This window comes from Brassica napus, chromosome A3 (genome assembly GCF_020379485.1).
Source record: "Brassica napus cultivar Da-Ae chromosome A3, Da-Ae, whole genome shotgun sequence".
Lineage (NCBI taxonomy): Eukaryota > Viridiplantae > Streptophyta > Magnoliopsida > Brassicales > Brassicaceae > Brassica > Brassica napus.
Genome location: NC_063436.1, coordinates 16,134,086 through 16,152,243, shown reverse-complemented (window position 1 = coordinate 16,152,243; position 18,158 = coordinate 16,134,086). Strand labels below are relative to the sequence as shown.

At 37.8% G+C, this 18,158-nt stretch overlaps 6 protein-coding genes and 1 pseudogene across 9 annotated transcripts; 2 read left to right on the top strand and 5 right to left on the bottom strand.

The window, feature by feature from the left end:
- Positions 1-628: 628 nt before the first annotated feature.
- LOC125607169 lies at positions 629-1,657 on the bottom strand. The gene has a single exon (XM_048777004.1). The coding sequence runs from the start codon at positions 1,655-1,657 to the stop codon at positions 629-631; it is 1,029 nt and encodes a 342-aa protein (XP_048632961.1).
- A 1,273-nt stretch (positions 1,658-2,930) lies between these two features.
- On the top strand, positions 2,931-4,523 carry LOC106384231 (polygalacturonase-like). The gene is made up of 3 exons (XM_022716290.2): positions 2,931-3,110; positions 3,210-3,515; positions 3,614-4,523. The coding sequence occupies exons 1-3, from the start codon at positions 3,000-3,002 to the stop codon at positions 4,382-4,384; spliced, it is 1,188 nt and encodes a 395-aa protein (XP_022572011.1). The 5' UTR covers positions 2,931-2,999; the 3' UTR covers positions 4,385-4,523.
- Positions 4,524-4,835: 312 nt separating this feature from the next.
- LOC106388995 (heterogeneous nuclear ribonucleoprotein 1-like) lies at positions 4,836-8,179 on the bottom strand. Of its 3 annotated transcripts, none has more exons than XM_013829178.3 (4): positions 7,936-8,179; positions 7,348-7,575; positions 6,059-7,241; positions 4,836-5,470 (listed from the first exon to the last, which is right to left on the bottom strand). In XM_013829178.3, exons 2-4 carry the CDS (start codon positions 7,567-7,569, stop codon positions 5,457-5,459), a joined length of 1,419 nt encoding a protein of 472 aa, XP_013684632.2. In that variant the 5' UTR covers positions 7,570-7,575; positions 7,936-8,179; the 3' UTR covers positions 4,836-5,456. The 3 variants fall into 3 exon arrangements, with proteins under 3 accessions (XP_013684632.2, XP_013684633.2, XP_022572002.2); XM_013829179.3 differs by having other exon boundaries at positions 7,828-8,160; XM_022716281.2 differs by having other exon boundaries at positions 7,925-8,160.
- A 666-nt stretch (positions 8,180-8,845) lies between these two features.
- Positions 8,846-10,182, top strand: LOC106388996 (thymidine kinase a). Its single transcript, XM_013829180.3, has 4 exons — positions 8,846-9,205; positions 9,278-9,422; positions 9,512-9,633; positions 9,728-10,182. The coding sequence occupies exons 1-4, from the start codon at positions 9,054-9,056 to the stop codon at positions 10,017-10,019; spliced, it is 711 nt and encodes a 236-aa protein (XP_013684634.2). The 5' UTR covers positions 8,846-9,053; the 3' UTR covers positions 10,020-10,182.
- A 233-nt stretch (positions 10,183-10,415) lies between these two features.
- Positions 10,416-11,614, bottom strand: LOC106388997 (annotated as a pseudogene).
- Positions 11,615-12,233: 619 nt separating this feature from the next.
- On the bottom strand, positions 12,234-13,567 carry LOC106388999 (transmembrane emp24 domain-containing protein p24beta2). The gene is made up of 5 exons (XM_013829183.3): positions 13,405-13,567; positions 13,100-13,297; positions 12,835-13,021; positions 12,647-12,754; positions 12,234-12,565 (listed from the first exon to the last, which is right to left on the bottom strand). Exons 1-5 carry the CDS (start codon positions 13,558-13,560, stop codon positions 12,432-12,434), a joined length of 783 nt encoding a protein of 260 aa, XP_013684637.2. The 5' UTR covers positions 13,561-13,567; the 3' UTR covers positions 12,234-12,431.
- Positions 13,568-14,510: 943 nt separating this feature from the next.
- On the bottom strand, positions 14,511-17,194 carry LOC106389000 (zinc finger protein CONSTANS-LIKE 9-like). Of its 2 annotated transcripts, none has more exons than XM_013829184.3 (5): positions 16,943-17,194; positions 15,816-16,317; positions 15,420-15,596; positions 15,063-15,334; positions 14,511-14,980 (listed from the first exon to the last, which is right to left on the bottom strand). In XM_013829184.3, the coding sequence occupies exons 2-5, from the start codon at positions 16,290-16,292 to the stop codon at positions 14,851-14,853; spliced, it is 1,056 nt and encodes a 351-aa protein (XP_013684638.2). In that variant the 5' UTR covers positions 16,293-16,317; positions 16,943-17,194; the 3' UTR covers positions 14,511-14,850. The 2 variants fall into 2 exon arrangements, with proteins under 2 accessions (XP_013684638.2, XP_013684639.2); XM_013829185.3 differs by having other exon boundaries at positions 15,816-16,314; positions 16,943-17,151.
- Between the last annotated feature and the right edge of the window lie 964 nt (positions 17,195-18,158).

The window sequence follows — 18,158 nt, the reverse complement described above, 5'->3', positions numbered from 1 at the left end:
TCTAGTTATTATCGTACGTAGTATTAGATTTGAATTAGACAGCCGAATTAATTTTGAGTCCTGCTGATTTCGGATTTGACAAAACTTGAAATTGGAACGGTAACGTTTTCTGTTGAAGTTCGAGCTCTAATAGCTAATAGTATTCATGTCAAATTAAATTTAAGAACTTAACAATTTACCCAAAAATAAATAAATTAAGAACTCCATTGTTGTTTCTCCAACGCTATGTAGGATAAACGACACCAGGGTATACAATACATATATATATATATATATATATATATATATATATATATATGTAACTCTATATATTTGAATGGGAAAAGAGACAGTATTAAAATTATCAGCTACGTATTGACATTGCTTTTTCAAGGATAACCACAATATTTTCGTTTCAAAATCCAAAATATTACAAGTTTGTCTTTAGAAAGGTTCGTAGTAAGAGCAAAATCCCAATTAATGTGGATTTAACACAATTGAAGTATTTTTTTTTTTAAAGGATTTTCATTAATATTAATAAAGGATACAAGCAAGCTTTAGAACTAAAAGATAACAGTTACATAAGAGGAAGGGGGGAGGAACAGCAAAGGCTGATATTCAACTAGATTATCAAGAATGAGAAAAAGCATTATGGTGGGTCAAACCAAAAAGAAGCCAACAAGGGACCTCTTGGGAGACCTTGAGCCTCCATCGCCGAGCATTTATCCCGCAAAGAAGAAAGGATGAGTTTTACCACCCTAGCAGCAGGCCATGTGAGGCCATCATGAAGACGCCTGTTTCTTTCTCTCCAAAGCTCATAGACAGATGCCTGCCAGCCCTGAAGAAAAGCTATCCTTTGTGTGTTATTACCAGGAGCATGAGGCAGCCAGAGTAAGACCTCCGACCATGATAAAGGCCAGTCTGCTATTCCAAATCTAGACATGATAGAGTTCCATACAGCAGAGGAGAAGGAGCATGTGAAAAAAAGGTGATCTCTGCTTTCATTGCAGCTTCCACACAACAAACAGACCGTTTCCACATCCGAACTCCAAGTAGCAATGCGGTCGAAAGTTGGATTCCTGTTAAGAGTGAATAGCCATGCTGTTGTAGCGTGTCTAGGAATCACAGCTTTATGCCAGATGAGCGGTGCCCAAGCCTTCCTTTGACGTTGAGTCCGTATGGCGTTGAAGACAATCTTTGCTTTAAAGGATTTACTAGGCACGTCTTCAACTGACCAACATGCTACATCTGACCCGTCATGGAGCTGAAGGGAGGAGATGTACGAGAATAACAGCAGTTGCTTATCTGATCTTGCATTTGGTAAGAGCCAGCCCGAGGTTGTCCGTAGATCAGCAACAGTAGCATCAATGGGGATGCCCATCAGTGAAGGACCATCTGAAGCCAGGTATGTGAATAGAGGCCCAAAAGGTGTCCAAGGATCCCACCAAAAGAAAGTGGATTCACCATTTTTCACAGAGATTTTCAAAAAGGGTAGAGCTTTTGGTCTCATGCCAAGGATTTTCCGAAACATCCAAGAGTAGCTGTAGTTCTTTTCGTTCAACGCCCAAAAGGAGGAAGAGGAGATATATTTATTTCTGATCCATGCCACCCAAAGCGAGCCCGACCTAAAGAAGATCATCCATAGCAGTTTAAGGATGCAAGTCTCGTTCCAGTGCATAATATTACGTAGCCCCAAGCCCCCTTCAGTCTTTGGGATTGAGAGACCTTCCCACGAGACCTTTGCATCCACGAGAGCTCTTCCAGTGCATAATGTATGTATATGTATATATAAATATTCATATTTTATCATAATTTTAAAATATTTCATAATTTACTACGGGGTTTTCAAAATCATGAATATTTTGAGAAAGGATGTTCATGAATTTTGAATTTTCAAAACAATATTTTATTCATTAATATGTATAGTCTAATTTATTTTGAGAACTCTCATTAATCATGATTTTAAAACTAAAAAATTAGCTAATGTTCAACGTATCATGTTTTCTAAAACACAGGCTCGTAGTATATTGTATGTTGGTAAAAGATTTAAAAGAATTTCATAACCCACGTGCAATTCAAGTTTTGCATGTTCTGAGATCTGTGTGTTGTTGGACCATTCCTGACACAACGAATAAAAAGATAGAATGCCTCCGGAAAAATCGTTTCAAAGCTCGAGCACGTGTGCATTATGAAGGTAAAAACTATAAAGGACAAAATTGCAGTAGAAAGACGTTTTGGTGACATAGGACTCAAACTCAAAGTACAAAGAGCAACCTTAATTTGGGAGCATCACTCAAAATCTAGCAACCATGTTGAAAGTTGAAACATGACATCACACACTTTTTTCAAAAAAAAAAAAAACATGACATCACACACAAGTCTCCTGAAAATATGAAATGTTTATTTTTTTGTTTTTGCTAAGAAAGAAAAGTTAAGTGGTTTTATTGTGTACGTACTTTAAGAACTTAATTATCAAAAATAAACTGAATATAGCGTTCTAAAATCAGTTATTTTAAAAGTTATCAATATGATTGAGTACAGTTGTTAAAAGTTTTTGTGACATTTTTTCAGTAAAAATATTCTTGAAAATACGACGTTAGTTAGTTTCCAGTTTTTATCCTTCAAGATACACAATTAGAAATATGACCACTTCCTAACACACATGGGTCAAACAACCTAAAAGTAACGAGAGGTTGTGAGAAAAGTTAGACTTGAACATTTCTTTCCCTAAAAGTTTTTGTGACATTTTTTCAGTAAAAATATTCTTGAAAATACGACGTTAGTTAGTTTCCAGTTTTTATCCTTCAAGATACACAATTAGAAATATGATCACTTCCTAACACACATGGGTCAAACAACCTAAAAGTAACGAGAGGTTGTGAGAAAAGTTAGACTTGAACATTTCTTTCCCTACCCCACTATATAAACGTAACTCATGAGTCTAATCAAACTCAAGAAACAAAACAAATAAATTAAAAAAAAATAGTAATATTAATAGTAAATAAATTTTTTATTAAAGAATGGGTGCATATTTTGGAGCTTTTACCGTTTTTATTTTCTGTTTATTGGGATTTTCAGCCAATGCTGTATACATCACCATTGGCTCCTCTCCAGGTTCTGACATTACTCAGGTTAGTTACATTGCTCTCCTTTTTCTTGCTATACAAGCAATCCACAAAACCATATTATCGGCTACGTTGTTAAGGTTCTATTGCGCATGACATATGCAGGCACTTCTGAAAGCATTCACAACAGCATGCCAATCTCCAACACCGAGCAGAGTGGTGATCCCAAAAGGAGAGTTCAAGCTTGGTGAGATCCAGATGAGGGGTCCATGCAAAGCTCCAGTGGAGATCACCATTCAAGGCACTGTCAAAGCTGATGGTAACGCGATCCAGGGAAAGGACACATGGATTGTCTTTGGCAACATTAATGGCTTTAAGTTGAACGGAGGTGGAGCTTTCGATGGTGAAGGAAACGCAGCTTGGAGAGTTAACAACTGTCACCAGACTTTCAACTGCAAGAAACTTCCCATCGTATGTGTGCTTATATATGTCCTCAATATATCTTAATTTAATTGGCTTTTTGTGAAAAATAATAGATTAGTGATGTTATTTTGTCTTTTTTTTTATAGAGTATAAGGTTTGATTTCGTGGAGAACGCTGAGATCAGAGACATATCTTCAATAGATGCCAAGAACTTCCACATCAACGTGCTCGGTGCCAAGAACATGACCATGGATCACATCAACATCATTGCCCCAAAAGACAGTCCCAACACTGACGGTATCCATTTGGGAAGAAGTGACGGAGTCAAGATCCTTAACACATTCATCTCCACCGGAGACGACTGTATATCCGTTGGAGATGGGATGAAGAACCTTCACGTGGAGAAAGTCACGTGCGGTCCAGGACATGGAATCAGTGTCGGAAGCCTTGGAAGGTACGGAAACGAACAGGATGTCAGCGGCATTAGAGTCATAAACTGCACTCTCCAACAGACTGACAACGGACTGAGGATCAAGACATGGCCTTCTGCAGCTTGCTCCACCACCGCCTCCGATATTCATTTCGAGAATATCATTCTCAAGAACGTTATGAACCCAATCCTCATCGACCAAGAGTACTGCCCTTGGAACCAATGTAACAAGCAGAAACCATCAACGATTAAGCTTGCCAACATCAGCTTCAAGCAGATCAGAGGAACATCAGGGAACAAGGATGCAGTGAAGCTATTGTGCAGCAGGGGATACCCATGCCAAAACGTTGAGATTGGAGACATTGACATTAGGTACAGCGGAGCAGATGGTCCAGCGACTTTCCAGTGCTCAAACGTGAGCCCCAAACTCATGGGAACTCAGAGCCCTAAAGCTTGCAGTGGTCCAGTGACCAACTTACCCCAATAAGTAGAAGCTCAAAAAATATTAAACTAAAACACCCATTCATTATTTGTTTTGTTTCCTACACCCAATTTAATTTATATGGTCTATGATGTATGCTCTCATTCTTTCTAATTCAATATAAATGCATTCATTATGCCTTTTTCGACAAAACCATGTTTCAAGTAAACATTCTAGTCTCTGTTTTTATTTACATTGAGGTTAACATATACATTTCAAAGCATTATTCATGCAATCTAAAGATTAAATATAATCTTGGGAATCAATATAGTGAAAGTTAGGAAGTTGTATGGAGGATACATATAATTAGAATATCATAAATCAAATAAGCATTAGGATTCATAATAATTGTGAAAAATTGCTAAGAAACAAAGATTAGATTATTCGTATTCAAGCAATGAATGTTAGTCATTCATTGGAATATTTATAAAACAAACTAGCATAATGAACAGAAGACTATAAAAATATCAATAGAACATAAAAATAGTTTTCTATAAAGTAGAAATACATGAACAGAAACGAGTTTGCTTGCGTTCGCACAAGACATACAAACAAGCATGAGAACAGAATAATCTCATAGTGATAAAAACACTTATTCTCAAAAGCCCTACATGGCTAAATCCTCTTCCCAATATCTCACACTAACAAAACCAAAAAGACCTTAAAATGCCAAGAAACTTATAACCTCTAGTACAAGCTGCCTCAAAACACAAACCTTAAGACATAACCCCAAGAAGAAGAAGAAGAACCATTACATTGACAATAAAGAAACTAAGGAAGGAGCTTGTTTTGAACTCTTCTTATGTATTACCCGCCTGGCCGGAGACTGATACAGTTTCTTCTGTCCCTCATTGAAAAAAAAAAAAGAAAAATAGAAAAGAAGCCTAGCAATGAATTTAGAAAACCAAACCATGAGGGATCTTTCTGGCTAAGCTCTAGCTGATAATTATGATCAAGTTTTGTCCTTATAGGCTTTGTATGAAAGGAGAAGATAATCTAAAAGATTCGCCAAAAGATACACAGATCGTTCACTCTGATGGCTCGCCTACAATACCGTGGTAAAACAAAAACGAGTGTTCTAAGTAGCAATTCCTGCAACACAAAGACAAGAGAAGTAGAGAAATTATTCAGACAAGAGCTATAAGCAGGGCCGTCCAAATTAATTATTATTATTTAAATAAATATATAAATTATGATCTAAAACTTTAAACTTTTAGAGTTTATAATTCCAAAAAAAAAAACGACAACATATATAAATGAAACTATAAACTAGTTAAATATATCATTAATATTTTTCTGAACAGGGTCTAGAAATAATTTGAGAAACCATTCATTCATGCAATTTGGTTTCTTCATCACAAGTTTCTTAGACTTCCTAGAGACTCTGGTGTGAGCAATGTATAAGATTAAGCTAGTTTCCTAGCTCCATGAAAGAATTTTTCTTCATGTAGATGATGACCCTTGATAAACTAGATAACAATAAACATGCAGAAGACTGGCTACTGCTTCTACCACATTATGTATGCAAACAAGTTTCTGTTTCTGAGAAAACGCCAATTCACTATTAGTCCAAGACCCTAAACCATGGTTCTATCTAGGCCTTACTTATCAGCTAGCTCATGGCATTTCTAGGAATAGAATCAGTTATTAAAAGCAAAGATTAATATGAACTTAGATTACCTCTGTTTGGTTGTCTCTTGTTCACACTGTAACTACCAACATAACCTGGAGATGAACTTCTAGCTGAAACATCCGAAGAAGGACCTCCTCCTCCTCCTCCAATCCCATAGCTAAAAGATGCAGGCCCTTCTGTCTCAGGAGCTGATGATCTCCACGTGGGATCACTATAAACTGCACCATTCCCATAAAACTCTGCAAGTCCTGCTCCATCATAACCCGCCGAGGCAGAAGAGAATGAAGACGATGGTGCTGCCTTGCTAGGAGGCCCTATGTTCCTTGCTCCTCCCAACCCAAAACCAGATTCACCGTTTCCTCCATAACCAAAGTTCAAATTCTCGTTACCAACACCACTGTTCCCTCCTCCTCCAGGAGCACCCCAGTTACCAAATGGACCGTTAAGCGTGTTGTTCCCACTTGTTGATCCTCCTCCCATGTATGTATTGGAGTTGGAGTTTGCAGCGTTGTTGTTATAGCTACGACCCCCATTGTTTCCCCAAAGGTTCGAACTGAAGAAAGACGAGTTCCCTCCTCCTCCACTGCCTCCTTCATAACCAAACCGGTTCGTGTTACCAATGTAGTAAGGGCTCATCCCTCTCCCATAGTCTACGTTCCCATTAAAACTAGAACCTCCAGTGAACCCTGTGGGCAACCCCTGCCCATATCCAGACCCACCAAAACTCGCAAACCCGCTTCTCCCAGCACCAATGGGACTAAACCTACCATCCATCCTAAGCCCATAGCCTCCGGGGCTAAACCCTTGAGCATATCCATTAAGGAGGTTGTTGACTCTACTAACTCCATAGCTGTAGCCAGCTCCAAGCGGGCTGCTGCGAGCTGGACTCGGAGACAACTCCTTAGGAACAGCTCGCTTGACCTCAACCATTTTACCGTTGAGTTCATGGAACGTCTTGAGCAGCACTTTCTCAACGGCCTCCTCGGAGTCATAAGTTATGAATCCGAAGCCTCTAGGCCTTTGCGTGTTGTGGTCGTACATAACAACCACGTCTGTAGTCGTCCCAAACTGCTCAAAATAGGTTTTGAAGTCGCTCTCAGTGATAGAAGAAGGTAACCCTCCAACGAAGATCTTCCTTGTGCGACCTCCTGGTGATCCTTGGAGGCTACTGCTGTTGCTTCTAGTTGCTGTGTTTTGGTCGTCTCTAGGAACAGCCTTCTTGGCTTCAACCTGAAAGAAAAAAAAAAGAACAATCTCTTTAATGACTTGTAAACAAGTTACATTGTACACAGGACCGGTCCTGGGCTAACAAGTGTAAGCAGCAAAGAGAGATTACCAATCTTCCATCAATGTTATGTTTTTCAGTTATAACAGTCTCTGCAACAGCTGGATCAGCAAAGACTACAAAGCCGAAGCCACGTGCACGACCAGTGGTGCGATCTTTCAAGATCACAGCTTCGATGACTTCACCAAAGCTGCTGAAATACTCCTTGAGACGTTCCTCGTTGGTGTCCCACGATATCCCGCCGATGAAGAGCTTTCCACTGTCTGATTGCATTTTGCTCTGCAATAAATAAAACTAAATTATAAAAAAGACAAAACTTTAGGTAGATCAAAGACAGGTTCTGTCAGATTCGATCAAATCTGATCAACCAAACTGACAGAAACAAGACAGGTTTTGCGTATCAAAAGAGCAACTTGGGATTCAATCTAGCAAGAAGAGATCTTTTTTCATCAGGATCAAAAAAAGGAAACAGCTTTTACAATCAAAACATGAATGGGAATCTCAGATCAAAGAAACAAATCGAAAACCCACCAATCAGATTCAATTCAAAAAACCCAGATGCTAAAATCTCGTCAACAACGAAACACTAAGATCTGAGGAAGAGCACGATTTGAATAAAGGCCATAACTTTAAACTGACCCTTGGGAAGATTGAGAGGAGGTAGGAAGAAAGAAAAAGTTGGAATCCAAGTTCTGTGATATGTGGTTTTGGTTCAATCCGATTCAACCCGATTTATCTCAATTTCAATGGCGTCAATAAAAACATACTGACGCGCTCTAGAGAGAGAAAGGACGAGTGTTGTAGAGAGAGAGAGAAGAGGCTTTTCGGATGCAAGAAGAAGAAGAAGAAGATATGTCTGTATATATATGCCATTTATGTATTACATCAAAAAGGAAGTTTTTTATTACAGTACACGCTATGTAAGGAAATGCGGAGTTTCGTTTTTTCCTTTTTCAATTTTTATTACACGCACCCTTTTTTACTATTGTAAGCCAAAATAATAATAATCATCATTTTGAAGTATTAAGTTTATATTTTACAGATTTAAAAAAAACTCTTACATTGTAAAATAGTGCCACTAAAACTACTAATAAACAAATGATGATTAATGAAGTTTATTCAATATTCACATAATTTGTAATGTAAAAAATAGGTTGATTGTTTGCATTTAAATTTATAAGTGTGTATATTTGACTTTTACTCTTTTTTTTTTGATATTTGTTTAAATTTTTTATTACCACGGTCAAAGTGGAGCTAACCTAATAAGTAGGTAGTAGACGCAAAAATATAATATAAATGTTTTGTCTTTCAGTTCGTTTTTAGGAATATTACAAAGATTCGACATTTGATTAAGTGATCGAAAAATGCAACTCAACCATATTATATAGCGTTGTAGCTTTGGATACGAAGGTGCAGCTTGAAAATTGAAGTTTTTAAAATCCGGAGAAGCAATAAGATAATGAAACACTTGAATAAGGCCTATGAACATGTTCTACTTATGGGCCACGGAAAGCCTAGCAGTTTTTGGGCTTAGGCCCATTTAATGAAAATCTCCCTCTTAAAAATAGCTTTCCCTCCAAAAAAATGTAAAAAATTCAAAACCCACAAGTCGTCTCCTTCCTTCTTCAACCTCTGCATCTCTGTTATATATTTACCATCGACAGTGTATCCTTCATCGTTACCCAAAACCCACAAGCAAAGCTTCCTCCTTTTTCATCCCTACACTCACAATCTTCTCTTATAAAGTCCCTACCACCATGGCCACCCTCAACAATGACACCTCTAGAGATGTTACCGCCGATCAGAAACTTCGAGGTTCCGGTGCGATTCATGTTATCATGGGTCCGATGTTTTCTGGGAAATCAACCTCTCTCCTCCGCCGAATCAAGTCAGAGATCAGCCTCGGAAGGTAACAAGATCATTGAAAAGCTTCGACTTTTACTATTCAGTGATCTAAATTTATTTCGTTTTGGTTATGTAGAAGCGTTGCGATGGTGAAATCGAGCAAGGACACGAGATATGCTAAAGATTCAGTGGTGACTCACGACGGAATTGGATTCCCTTGTTGGGCTATTCCAGATCTTATGTCGTTTCCAGACATGTTCGGACAAGATGCTTATGACAAGGTAAAGTGTTTTTGTCTTTTTGGGGTAATTTTTTCTTATTGTAAAGGATCTGTATTGAAATTAGTTTTTTCTTTTTAATGATTTGACAGCTTGATGTGATTGGTATTGATGAGGCTCAGTTCTTTGGAGATCTTTATGACTTCTGCTGCAAAGCAGCTGATAACGATGGCAAAACTGTGATTGTGGCAGGCCTTGATGGTGATTACTTAAGGTGTTACTTGACACTTTTACTTCGAATCTTTAATAACATTTTTTTTTTGGTTGAACTGTAAGTTGAATATGTTTCTTTCGTGGCATAAATGCAGGAGGAGATTTGGTGCTGTTCTTGATATCGTACCAATAGCTGATTCTGTGACGAAGCTAACTGCGAGGTGTGAGGTTTGTGGGCAGAAAGCTTTCTTCACTCTGAGAAAGACTTGTGACACCAAAACTGAGCTGCTTGGTGGTGCTGACGTCTATATGCCGGTTTGTCGCAAGCACTACGTTAACAATCGAATTGTTATCAAAGCTTCAAAGAAAGTGTTGGATTCTGACAAGGAAAGAGCTAAGCCCTGTGTGGAGACAGTTGATGCTGACCCATCTATAACTGGCTATTGAACCAGTAACATATATGATAGTGAAACTCTGTTCTACTGTGTGTTTTGTTTTTACTTGTCTATGTTGTCTTTGAAAACACTTGTGATGTTTCTTGTATAATATGTATGTATACGTTTGATTTGATGATATCTCTATGGCTTCTGATCCATGTTTGTTTCAAGCATTCTACTGGCTTTTGTTAGCAGCTTCTTTCGTCAAATTTATACTTCCATAAGAGAACCCAAAGCAACCGAGCATACATGCATAAGTGAAACATCTCTTTGCCGAATCTAGATACACTCTTAGAATGTGAGACTATAAGAAACCCGACCAAAAATGTGATATGTCCAGCTGCCATAACATATAACATGGATTGAGCAATAGACAATATGAACATGCCACCACCACACATGTCGATAGAGAAGCCATATTAATAATAAATCTAATAAATTAGCATTTCATGTATACACCCAACGTACCAAACCTTAATTTTCTTTCTCCCTTGCAATATAAACCAAAAAAAAAATGAAGAGAAGAGAGACAAGAACGTACATAATAAACATGCAAAGTGTAATGTCAAGATTCAAGTTTCAGAGATACAACTCGAGATTGTTGGTTGCGCTTAGCCGCCTTAACAAAAACTACTGAGAGGCAAGAAGGTGCCCACCATGGCCGTCGAACTCTCTGCTCACCTTTCAAGCAAGCCACTGTCAGAGAAAAAAACACACATTTATTTTCCTTTTAGTCAAAAAAATTTCTCTAATTGCAACTTTGAGCTGAGAGGATAGAGAAAGAGAAAACCTTTAATCCTTCGGAGTTCTTTACAGAGGGTGATGAAGTCACCCCATTTCATGTGATGCCTCCTTATGAAGTGAAGGATCTGTTCGGTTGTGAACACAGACATGCTTTCTAGATATTCGCCGTTGACACTAGTTTCTTTGAAAATCTGGCGGTAGCTGCCAAGGTTTATCTCCTCAAGCCAAGATCCAACATCCTGTAAAAGGAAAATAACAAATGTGCTTCATCTACAAGAAACCATCTGAACTAAATACACTAGTTGGGCGTGTGGGATTTGCGATGCTGGATAAGTGAGAAGAGGTAAAGCAATTTGGAGCTTGCATAATGTAATTGCAATCAATGGTAAGGTAAAAAGATTTGGTCTTTCGATAACCGCTCCACCAGAAAGGTGGACCAAAAGAACAAAAAAAAAAACAAAAGTAACAAAAATAAACATGTTCCCAGTAATTTAAGATTGGATCCAACAACAAGCCTTAAGAGGCAAACTATAGGGTCATACATACCTGAATAGTCAAACCAAACTAGCCATAGTAAAGGGTTAAGTTGGCTGTAATTCAGATCAAAATTAGGGGCTCGGATTAAATAAGATTGATTCTACAACACAATGAACAAAGTCTAACGAACTTATCAAATCCCAAACAAACATGGCGCGAATTAAAAGGTAGTTGGCTCAAGGGGAGAAACAAACACAAATAAGAAAGGGTGGGGTTGATTGGTTTACCTCAACAGTCCAGATGAAGAAATCAAGTGGCTCTGGTGGATTCCCTCTGCTCATCCTCGTCTCCTCTGCGCAAAAGTCCCCAATACAGCTCCATCATTTTACTTCACATAAAAAAAGGCTCAAAAGCAAAACATCATATCGAATAGGGAACACGAATTCAGTATATTCACCAATCTGATTTAGAAAGAAAGACAGAAAGAACACAATACCTACCGAAGAGACAGCTGTTGCAAGATCCTATATTTCAGCTCTGGTTCCAATGAATCTCAGTGCCAAAAATGTGTGGTTTTTAGGGTTCAAAGAGAGAGAGAGAAGGAGATGAGAGAGGTCGGGGGGAACAAATGGATTCACAAGTGAAAAAGTGTGTGTGTGTGTGTGTGATTTTCTCTCTCCCTCTCATCCCACGCGCCTCTTCCACCATGACGCGCCACCGTCTCTCTCCATACCAAGACGACTTCTTTTTTTTCTTTACCAAAACGCAAAGCACGAGATACACACGTGATCATTTTACTTTGGGTTTAGTCATGGACCACTCACTCACAAAGCTTCTCTTCTTCAAACTAGTTTGCACCAAAGCCTAGCATCACTATTCACGGCTATAGCCATCTGCTACGTCTTCTCCATCATTCAAGAAACAAACAACTCCTCAAAATACATCTCTTTCTCCATTCAAACCTAAACCCCTAGCTTGTCAGAAAGCTTTATATATATGTTAATAAAGAAAAGAAAATGACTTGATACTTTCTTGAACATTTGGGAAAACAAAAAAATTATCCGATGAACTAAGATTCTGTCTGTAAAAAGAGTTTTAAGTAAAAAAACATTCTCTGGTACATTTTAACTTATGAGGCAAAATAAATTCTTAGGTGGCTAATAACAAAAGTCTCCAAAATCATAATAGACTCAAATGCTTTTTAGACACGAGACATGCCGAGTTTGCGTTCAAACAAACGACGCAGAAGATAAACTTGAAGTACACTTGCCCCTATCAACGCAAACGACTCGAACAAAGCTTTGTGTACTGCTCTCTTGCTCATATTCTCATTCACTGCCAAACAAACAAGACCAAAAACCATATTAATCTCTCTCTCGAACAAAAAAAAAAGGATCTTATAGAAAAGAATGTTACCAATGGCTTGACGATCAGTCTGAGCCTCTAACCAATGCTGTTCAAACTGAATATTGTAAAGAGCCTCCTCTAACTTCGATATCTGCTCCATCAACGGAGTGAAATGCTCTACACAACAACAAACAAACAAAAAATATACTTACTTAATAAACTCACCAACACAAAACCAATTAAGAATAACACCTCACCGTCCTTTGCGTGCTGATCGTAGTACGCAAAGTGACCAAGCTGCACATCGAAGTCAATGGTTTCATGATAAGGAGACTTGTTCGTGAAACAAAAACGGTAAACTCCTTTCTTCTGGACAACGAAGTCGTGCTTGGCGCTAATCTGCTCCCTGAAGTCATGAACTTGCTCCCCTGTCGGGCCGTGTATCTGTGTTCCCAAACAATTGGAGATTCAAAAGCATTGTGGTATCGATTAAACAAAAGGGGGGGGGTTAAGGTCTCATACCACGAGATCTACACCGTCTTCGTTGAAATGCCATTGGGAATCGGACTTGATGACGACGAAGGAGACGTGGAGGGTGTCGCCTTCGTATTCAGCCTTGTGGGAGAAGCATTCTTCTCTGTCTATCACGAATCTGATACCTAACGCTGCCTGGAAACTCCATACGAGGCCTAATAGTACGATCGTAGCCTTCAAGCTCATCTGCCACAGATAAAAAAACGCAATCCAATCGTTACGAAGACGATTTAGAGATTCTCCGAATCCAATTGAATTTTCGATTCTTACGGTAGAGAGCAAGAGGGATTTACCTTCCAAATATGCTCGATGAGTGACGAGAAAAGAAAAAGTGGGGATGTTGATCGGAGAAAGAAGACGGTGGGAGAGAAAGGGAGAGTTCGTTCAGATTCGGACACGAAGGAGCCTGTTTTGACTGAGGGGCAGTTTCGCGACCGGACAAACATCATTAACTATAAACGATGTCGTTTGTTTCTTCTTTTGGTTACTTGGTCAGCGGGCTTACGTGGCGTAATATCATTGGTGATAATATACCTTTTGAACCATTTAAGTATTGCCACATCACAAGCTATCATTTTAATTTCATTAACCGATGAAAATCATATACTTTGATTTTTTTTTTTTTTTTTGAGAAAGACTTCGAATTTTTTTTTCCCGGGAGAACTTAATACAATAAATCAGTAACATGTCAAATGGTTTTCCGATATATATTTTTAAATCTTTGTTTAAGCATATATCACTCAATCAAACTGAAATGGTTATTGGTTGAATTAGAGGAAAACCTTTATTTTGGATTTGATTTCTTACTTGAATCTCTTGTTTTTTTTTATCCTGTTTGGAGGCGTAAACGAGAGTGATACGAGAGGCAAGGAAGAGGATCCCATTGATAACTATAAACATTGTAGTGTATTACTATTATCCTAAACGACTGATGTACAATTTAACTGCAGCTTCTAACGCATTTTCATTTTTATGAATCTAGTCTTTTGGTGATTCTATATTTTTTTTTTGGTTTTTAGCTTTTAAGTTTGCTGAGCTAAGCCAATAACTTTGCTGCCTGAGTCTGAATCTGAAAACTCTTTGTTCTTTTTTTTAGCCTTTTGATCAATGTTTTCATATCCGGGTCAGCAATCAAATTTGGACCAACCTCAACTTGACTATAAGTGGTTATGAACTTGTAACAGTCTTCAAGAAAATTCAAATGTGAAAGTGGTCCTTTAAAGCTACTGTAATGCATTCTCATCAATTTAAATCAATGTTCAATAAACAGATAAGACGCTAAGCAAAACCTCTTGAAAGCTGCAACAAACGTCAAGCGTGAACCTGGAGACTTTATGTGTTATCACATAACTTTGACTGATAGGTTCTGGATACTGTCTTTAATTTACAAGAATCCATAGAGCAAATAACAAAGAGATCATTTATGAGCATACATACAAATTGAAAGAAAGTCATATACAATCATATTTGTTTAATCTTAAACTAAATCTCCCTGACTTTTTAACTACCAAGAGAACAACAAAACTCATGGAAATTGAAGCTTTTGAGGCCAAAAAACCGATTAAATCCCAAGAATGAATGATTGCTTACACTAATCATCAGCTTAGTAACTTCTCAAACCAGAGATCAGTCCTGTTTCTGACTTGAGAACTCTCTCTCCATAAGTCAAAAACCTTTCTTGTTTCGATTTTCCGCCATGTTTATCTAACATTGTTTACCTCTCAAGGAGAAGAATCCACTTAATAGCTTCTGGTTGGGGTGAGTGGGTCGTAGTCATAAGCCTCACCAGCTTTAACAAATCTCCCCTTTACACGCCTTCTCACATCAGCTCTTGCTTTCCGAGAAGCATACCTCACTCTCTTATCAAACCTAAACAAAAACCACAATCTCTCATTTTAGAAAACACTCAACTTACTTCATTGATGCATGTATTGAATAAAGGTTAACGTACTTGCGAGCCTTCTTCTTTTCCTTGTAACGCATAACCGCGTTATTACGGGTTACTGACTGTGATGTTTGGGGATGCCATGGTGGCTCACCCGTGAGCTGCACGGAAGATGATGCACCACATTCTTGAAAATCTCCAGCACTGCTTTCTCCTGTGACTCCAGAGAAAGATATGTTTGAATGTGCTGGCTTCGACGTGTAGCAAATGATTGGCTCCGTTTTAGAACTCATGAACGAGTCATCATTACTCTCAGCTGGCTGCACCAGATTCCCTCCCTGGATTAACAAATATCATCATTAGAATCACACAAAGATGCAATCTGTTTCTTTAATTGTTTGCTTATAAATCATGGAAACATACCTCAGGAGCAGCTGCTTGTTGATGTTTCTGGAAAAGACTATCGACTCCACCTTGTCCAAAGAGATGTACCGAGGTGTTAAAGGCTGTTCCAAAGAGCTCTTCGTAGTTATCAAGAGCCAAGTCAACTTCATCCATACCCAAGTTCCCATAAAAGTCATCTTCACTCACTCCAACATCCTTCAAACCATAACAAGAACTTGAGGTTTTAGTTAAAAGAAACATGATAATTTTTTAGAGGGCATGAGGTTGGGGGCCAAAGCTTGTAATCCCCCGATCCGAAACCACAACATGTAATATTAATTAGTTTTTTCTCAGAGGTAATTTGAGCCGGGGACCTCTGACACAATGGCCATGGTCTTTTCTAGTCGAGCTAACGATGAAAGAAAATTAAGTTACCTTAGCAAATGATGCATTTGTTGCTTGTGCTGCAGAACTGGTTTCATCTTTCTTATCCTCATTACAGTTTTGTTTGGTCTGACCATCATCGTCTATATTCATCATACCCATCTCTTGTTCACAAGCGGATTCTCCTGCTAGTTCCGAGCAAAAAGACCAGATAGAGGCGAGCTCTGAGCTTGAAGGACAACCAGAGTAGCAGCTTATGGTTTGCCTCTTGTGATCATTTGAAGAAGTAGAGTTGTTGTTGTGGCCTGACCAATCACAGTTTTGACAGAGTGAGACTCTTTCTTCAACACACCTAACTGTGGCAGGCTGTGCATTGCATCTCTCGCAGACAAGAGTACGAGAATGTCGTTTGGATAATGCGTTTGCTGAATGAACACTCCGGTCACAGGAGAGGCAGAGACAAGCTGAATCTGATCGGCAGTACACCATTGATCTTTGGTCACCACAGAAGTCACACATGTAACCCATCTTCTTTACCAGATTTTAATTTCTGCTGTAAAAATAAAAGTATTCTTTAATTAGATAAAGGACAAAGAGACTTGGTTATAATAGCAAAGCCTTGAAGAAGACATAGATGGAATGTCTGAATATAGGTTTGTGAACTATGTCTATAAACAGGTTGAGAATTAATAATCAAAGGAGAAGCATAATCATGAGTTTTCTTTTCTTTTTTGATCAAAATCATGAGATTACTATTAACACTAATCAGTAGTCAGAGATTTCATATCAATAGCCAGAGACCAAACCCACAAAAGAAAATAATCAAACTCTTTTTTTACAAAAAATAATAATAATAATCAAACTCTTCAAGTAAAAAACCCACAAAAGATCAGTAAATCTACAGTTATTTTTTTCACTTATTTATAGTTCAAAACTCAATAATTCTTATAAATAATTAAGGCTTTTTTTATCATCACAATCATCATCCTCATACGAACAAAGCTTAAAAATCCAATAATCAAAAGAAAACATGAAGAGATCGAAGATCCAATTTCAACACAACACATATAGACAACAGAGGGATCAACCCTTCAGACAGAAACAGTGATAAAACGCTAACATCAAAATAAGAACACTTCAAAAACCCTAAAAAGACAGAGAGGAGGAAAAGAACTCACCGTATAAGACAAGATCTTCTGAACTACTTATCTTCTCAAGTTGAATCCTGAAACTTTCAAGACAAACACACACAGATCCTTAGAAACAGAGCCGATTCTTCTTCAGCTTCTCTCTTTCTCTCTTGAGTTAGAAAAATGAATGGATAGAGAATGGGTGGGTGTTCCGCAAAGGGACATGTAGGCTGCTTCTGACAATAAATCAAAAAGTGCCTAATTTTTATTACAAAAAGTGCAAAAAAGTTTGGTGTAGGGTACGGTGGGTCCCTGTTGTATTTATAATGAAAGCTCATGGACCCCACAGATATCTAATTGGGTTAATGTTTTCTGGTACTACTGCGAGTGCTGAAAACAATGTACTCGCGACTACAAATGTAACAAGTGGCTATTTTCTGCCATAATGGATTCTCAAGCGTTCGCTTTTTCGATGCTTTTAGACGAATCAGAGACGCTATTTTCTCGAGTACTATTGTTTTTGCCTTTGCTCACTCACCATTTTGATAAATATCTTTTATTTGCTTTGACCTTGCAAAAAACCAAAATATCTCTCTTTCCTTTTTCGGTGGGCGTATAATAAAAATATCTTTTTGTTAGAAAAATAGAAGATATTTTCGATGGGAAAACCAAAAAAATATCTGCCAAATTAGATACGTATGTGTGACGAATGACGATGATGAGACCAGAAAGATATTATTTAAAGTAGTAATGAAATTATTACGAGTGCAACAACAAAAGTTTCAAGGATGTAAAGAACCAAAATAAACAAAGCAAAACGTGGACATTTTTCACCAAAAAAAACGTGGACATGCAATAAAATATGATTTTTAGTTTGGATGAATTTAATGTACAGCTTTTAAAATATTAAATACAAAAAAAAAGTTAAAGAAGTGTTTGAAATTTTAATCACACTTTGAAACTAGTATTATTTTCTATATATATAGACTGGACAATTACCTAAACTTTATGTTATCATTGCTTAAATATCTTCAATAACGGTTCGCTCGCTTTATCTTCAATAACGGAGCCTTAAAGAAACTAAACAAGAGGTAACCTTGGCCAAGCTTTAAGGTTAGTGTTTAATCAAAACGAATGATAAAATAGTGAGTTATCGCTAGGAATAAATCATGAACCTTAATTGGATAATTATCAACAAATCAGCTTGAAACACACAAATGAAAAATACTAATCATCGACAACGAAAGCAGAAAAAAAGAAGAAG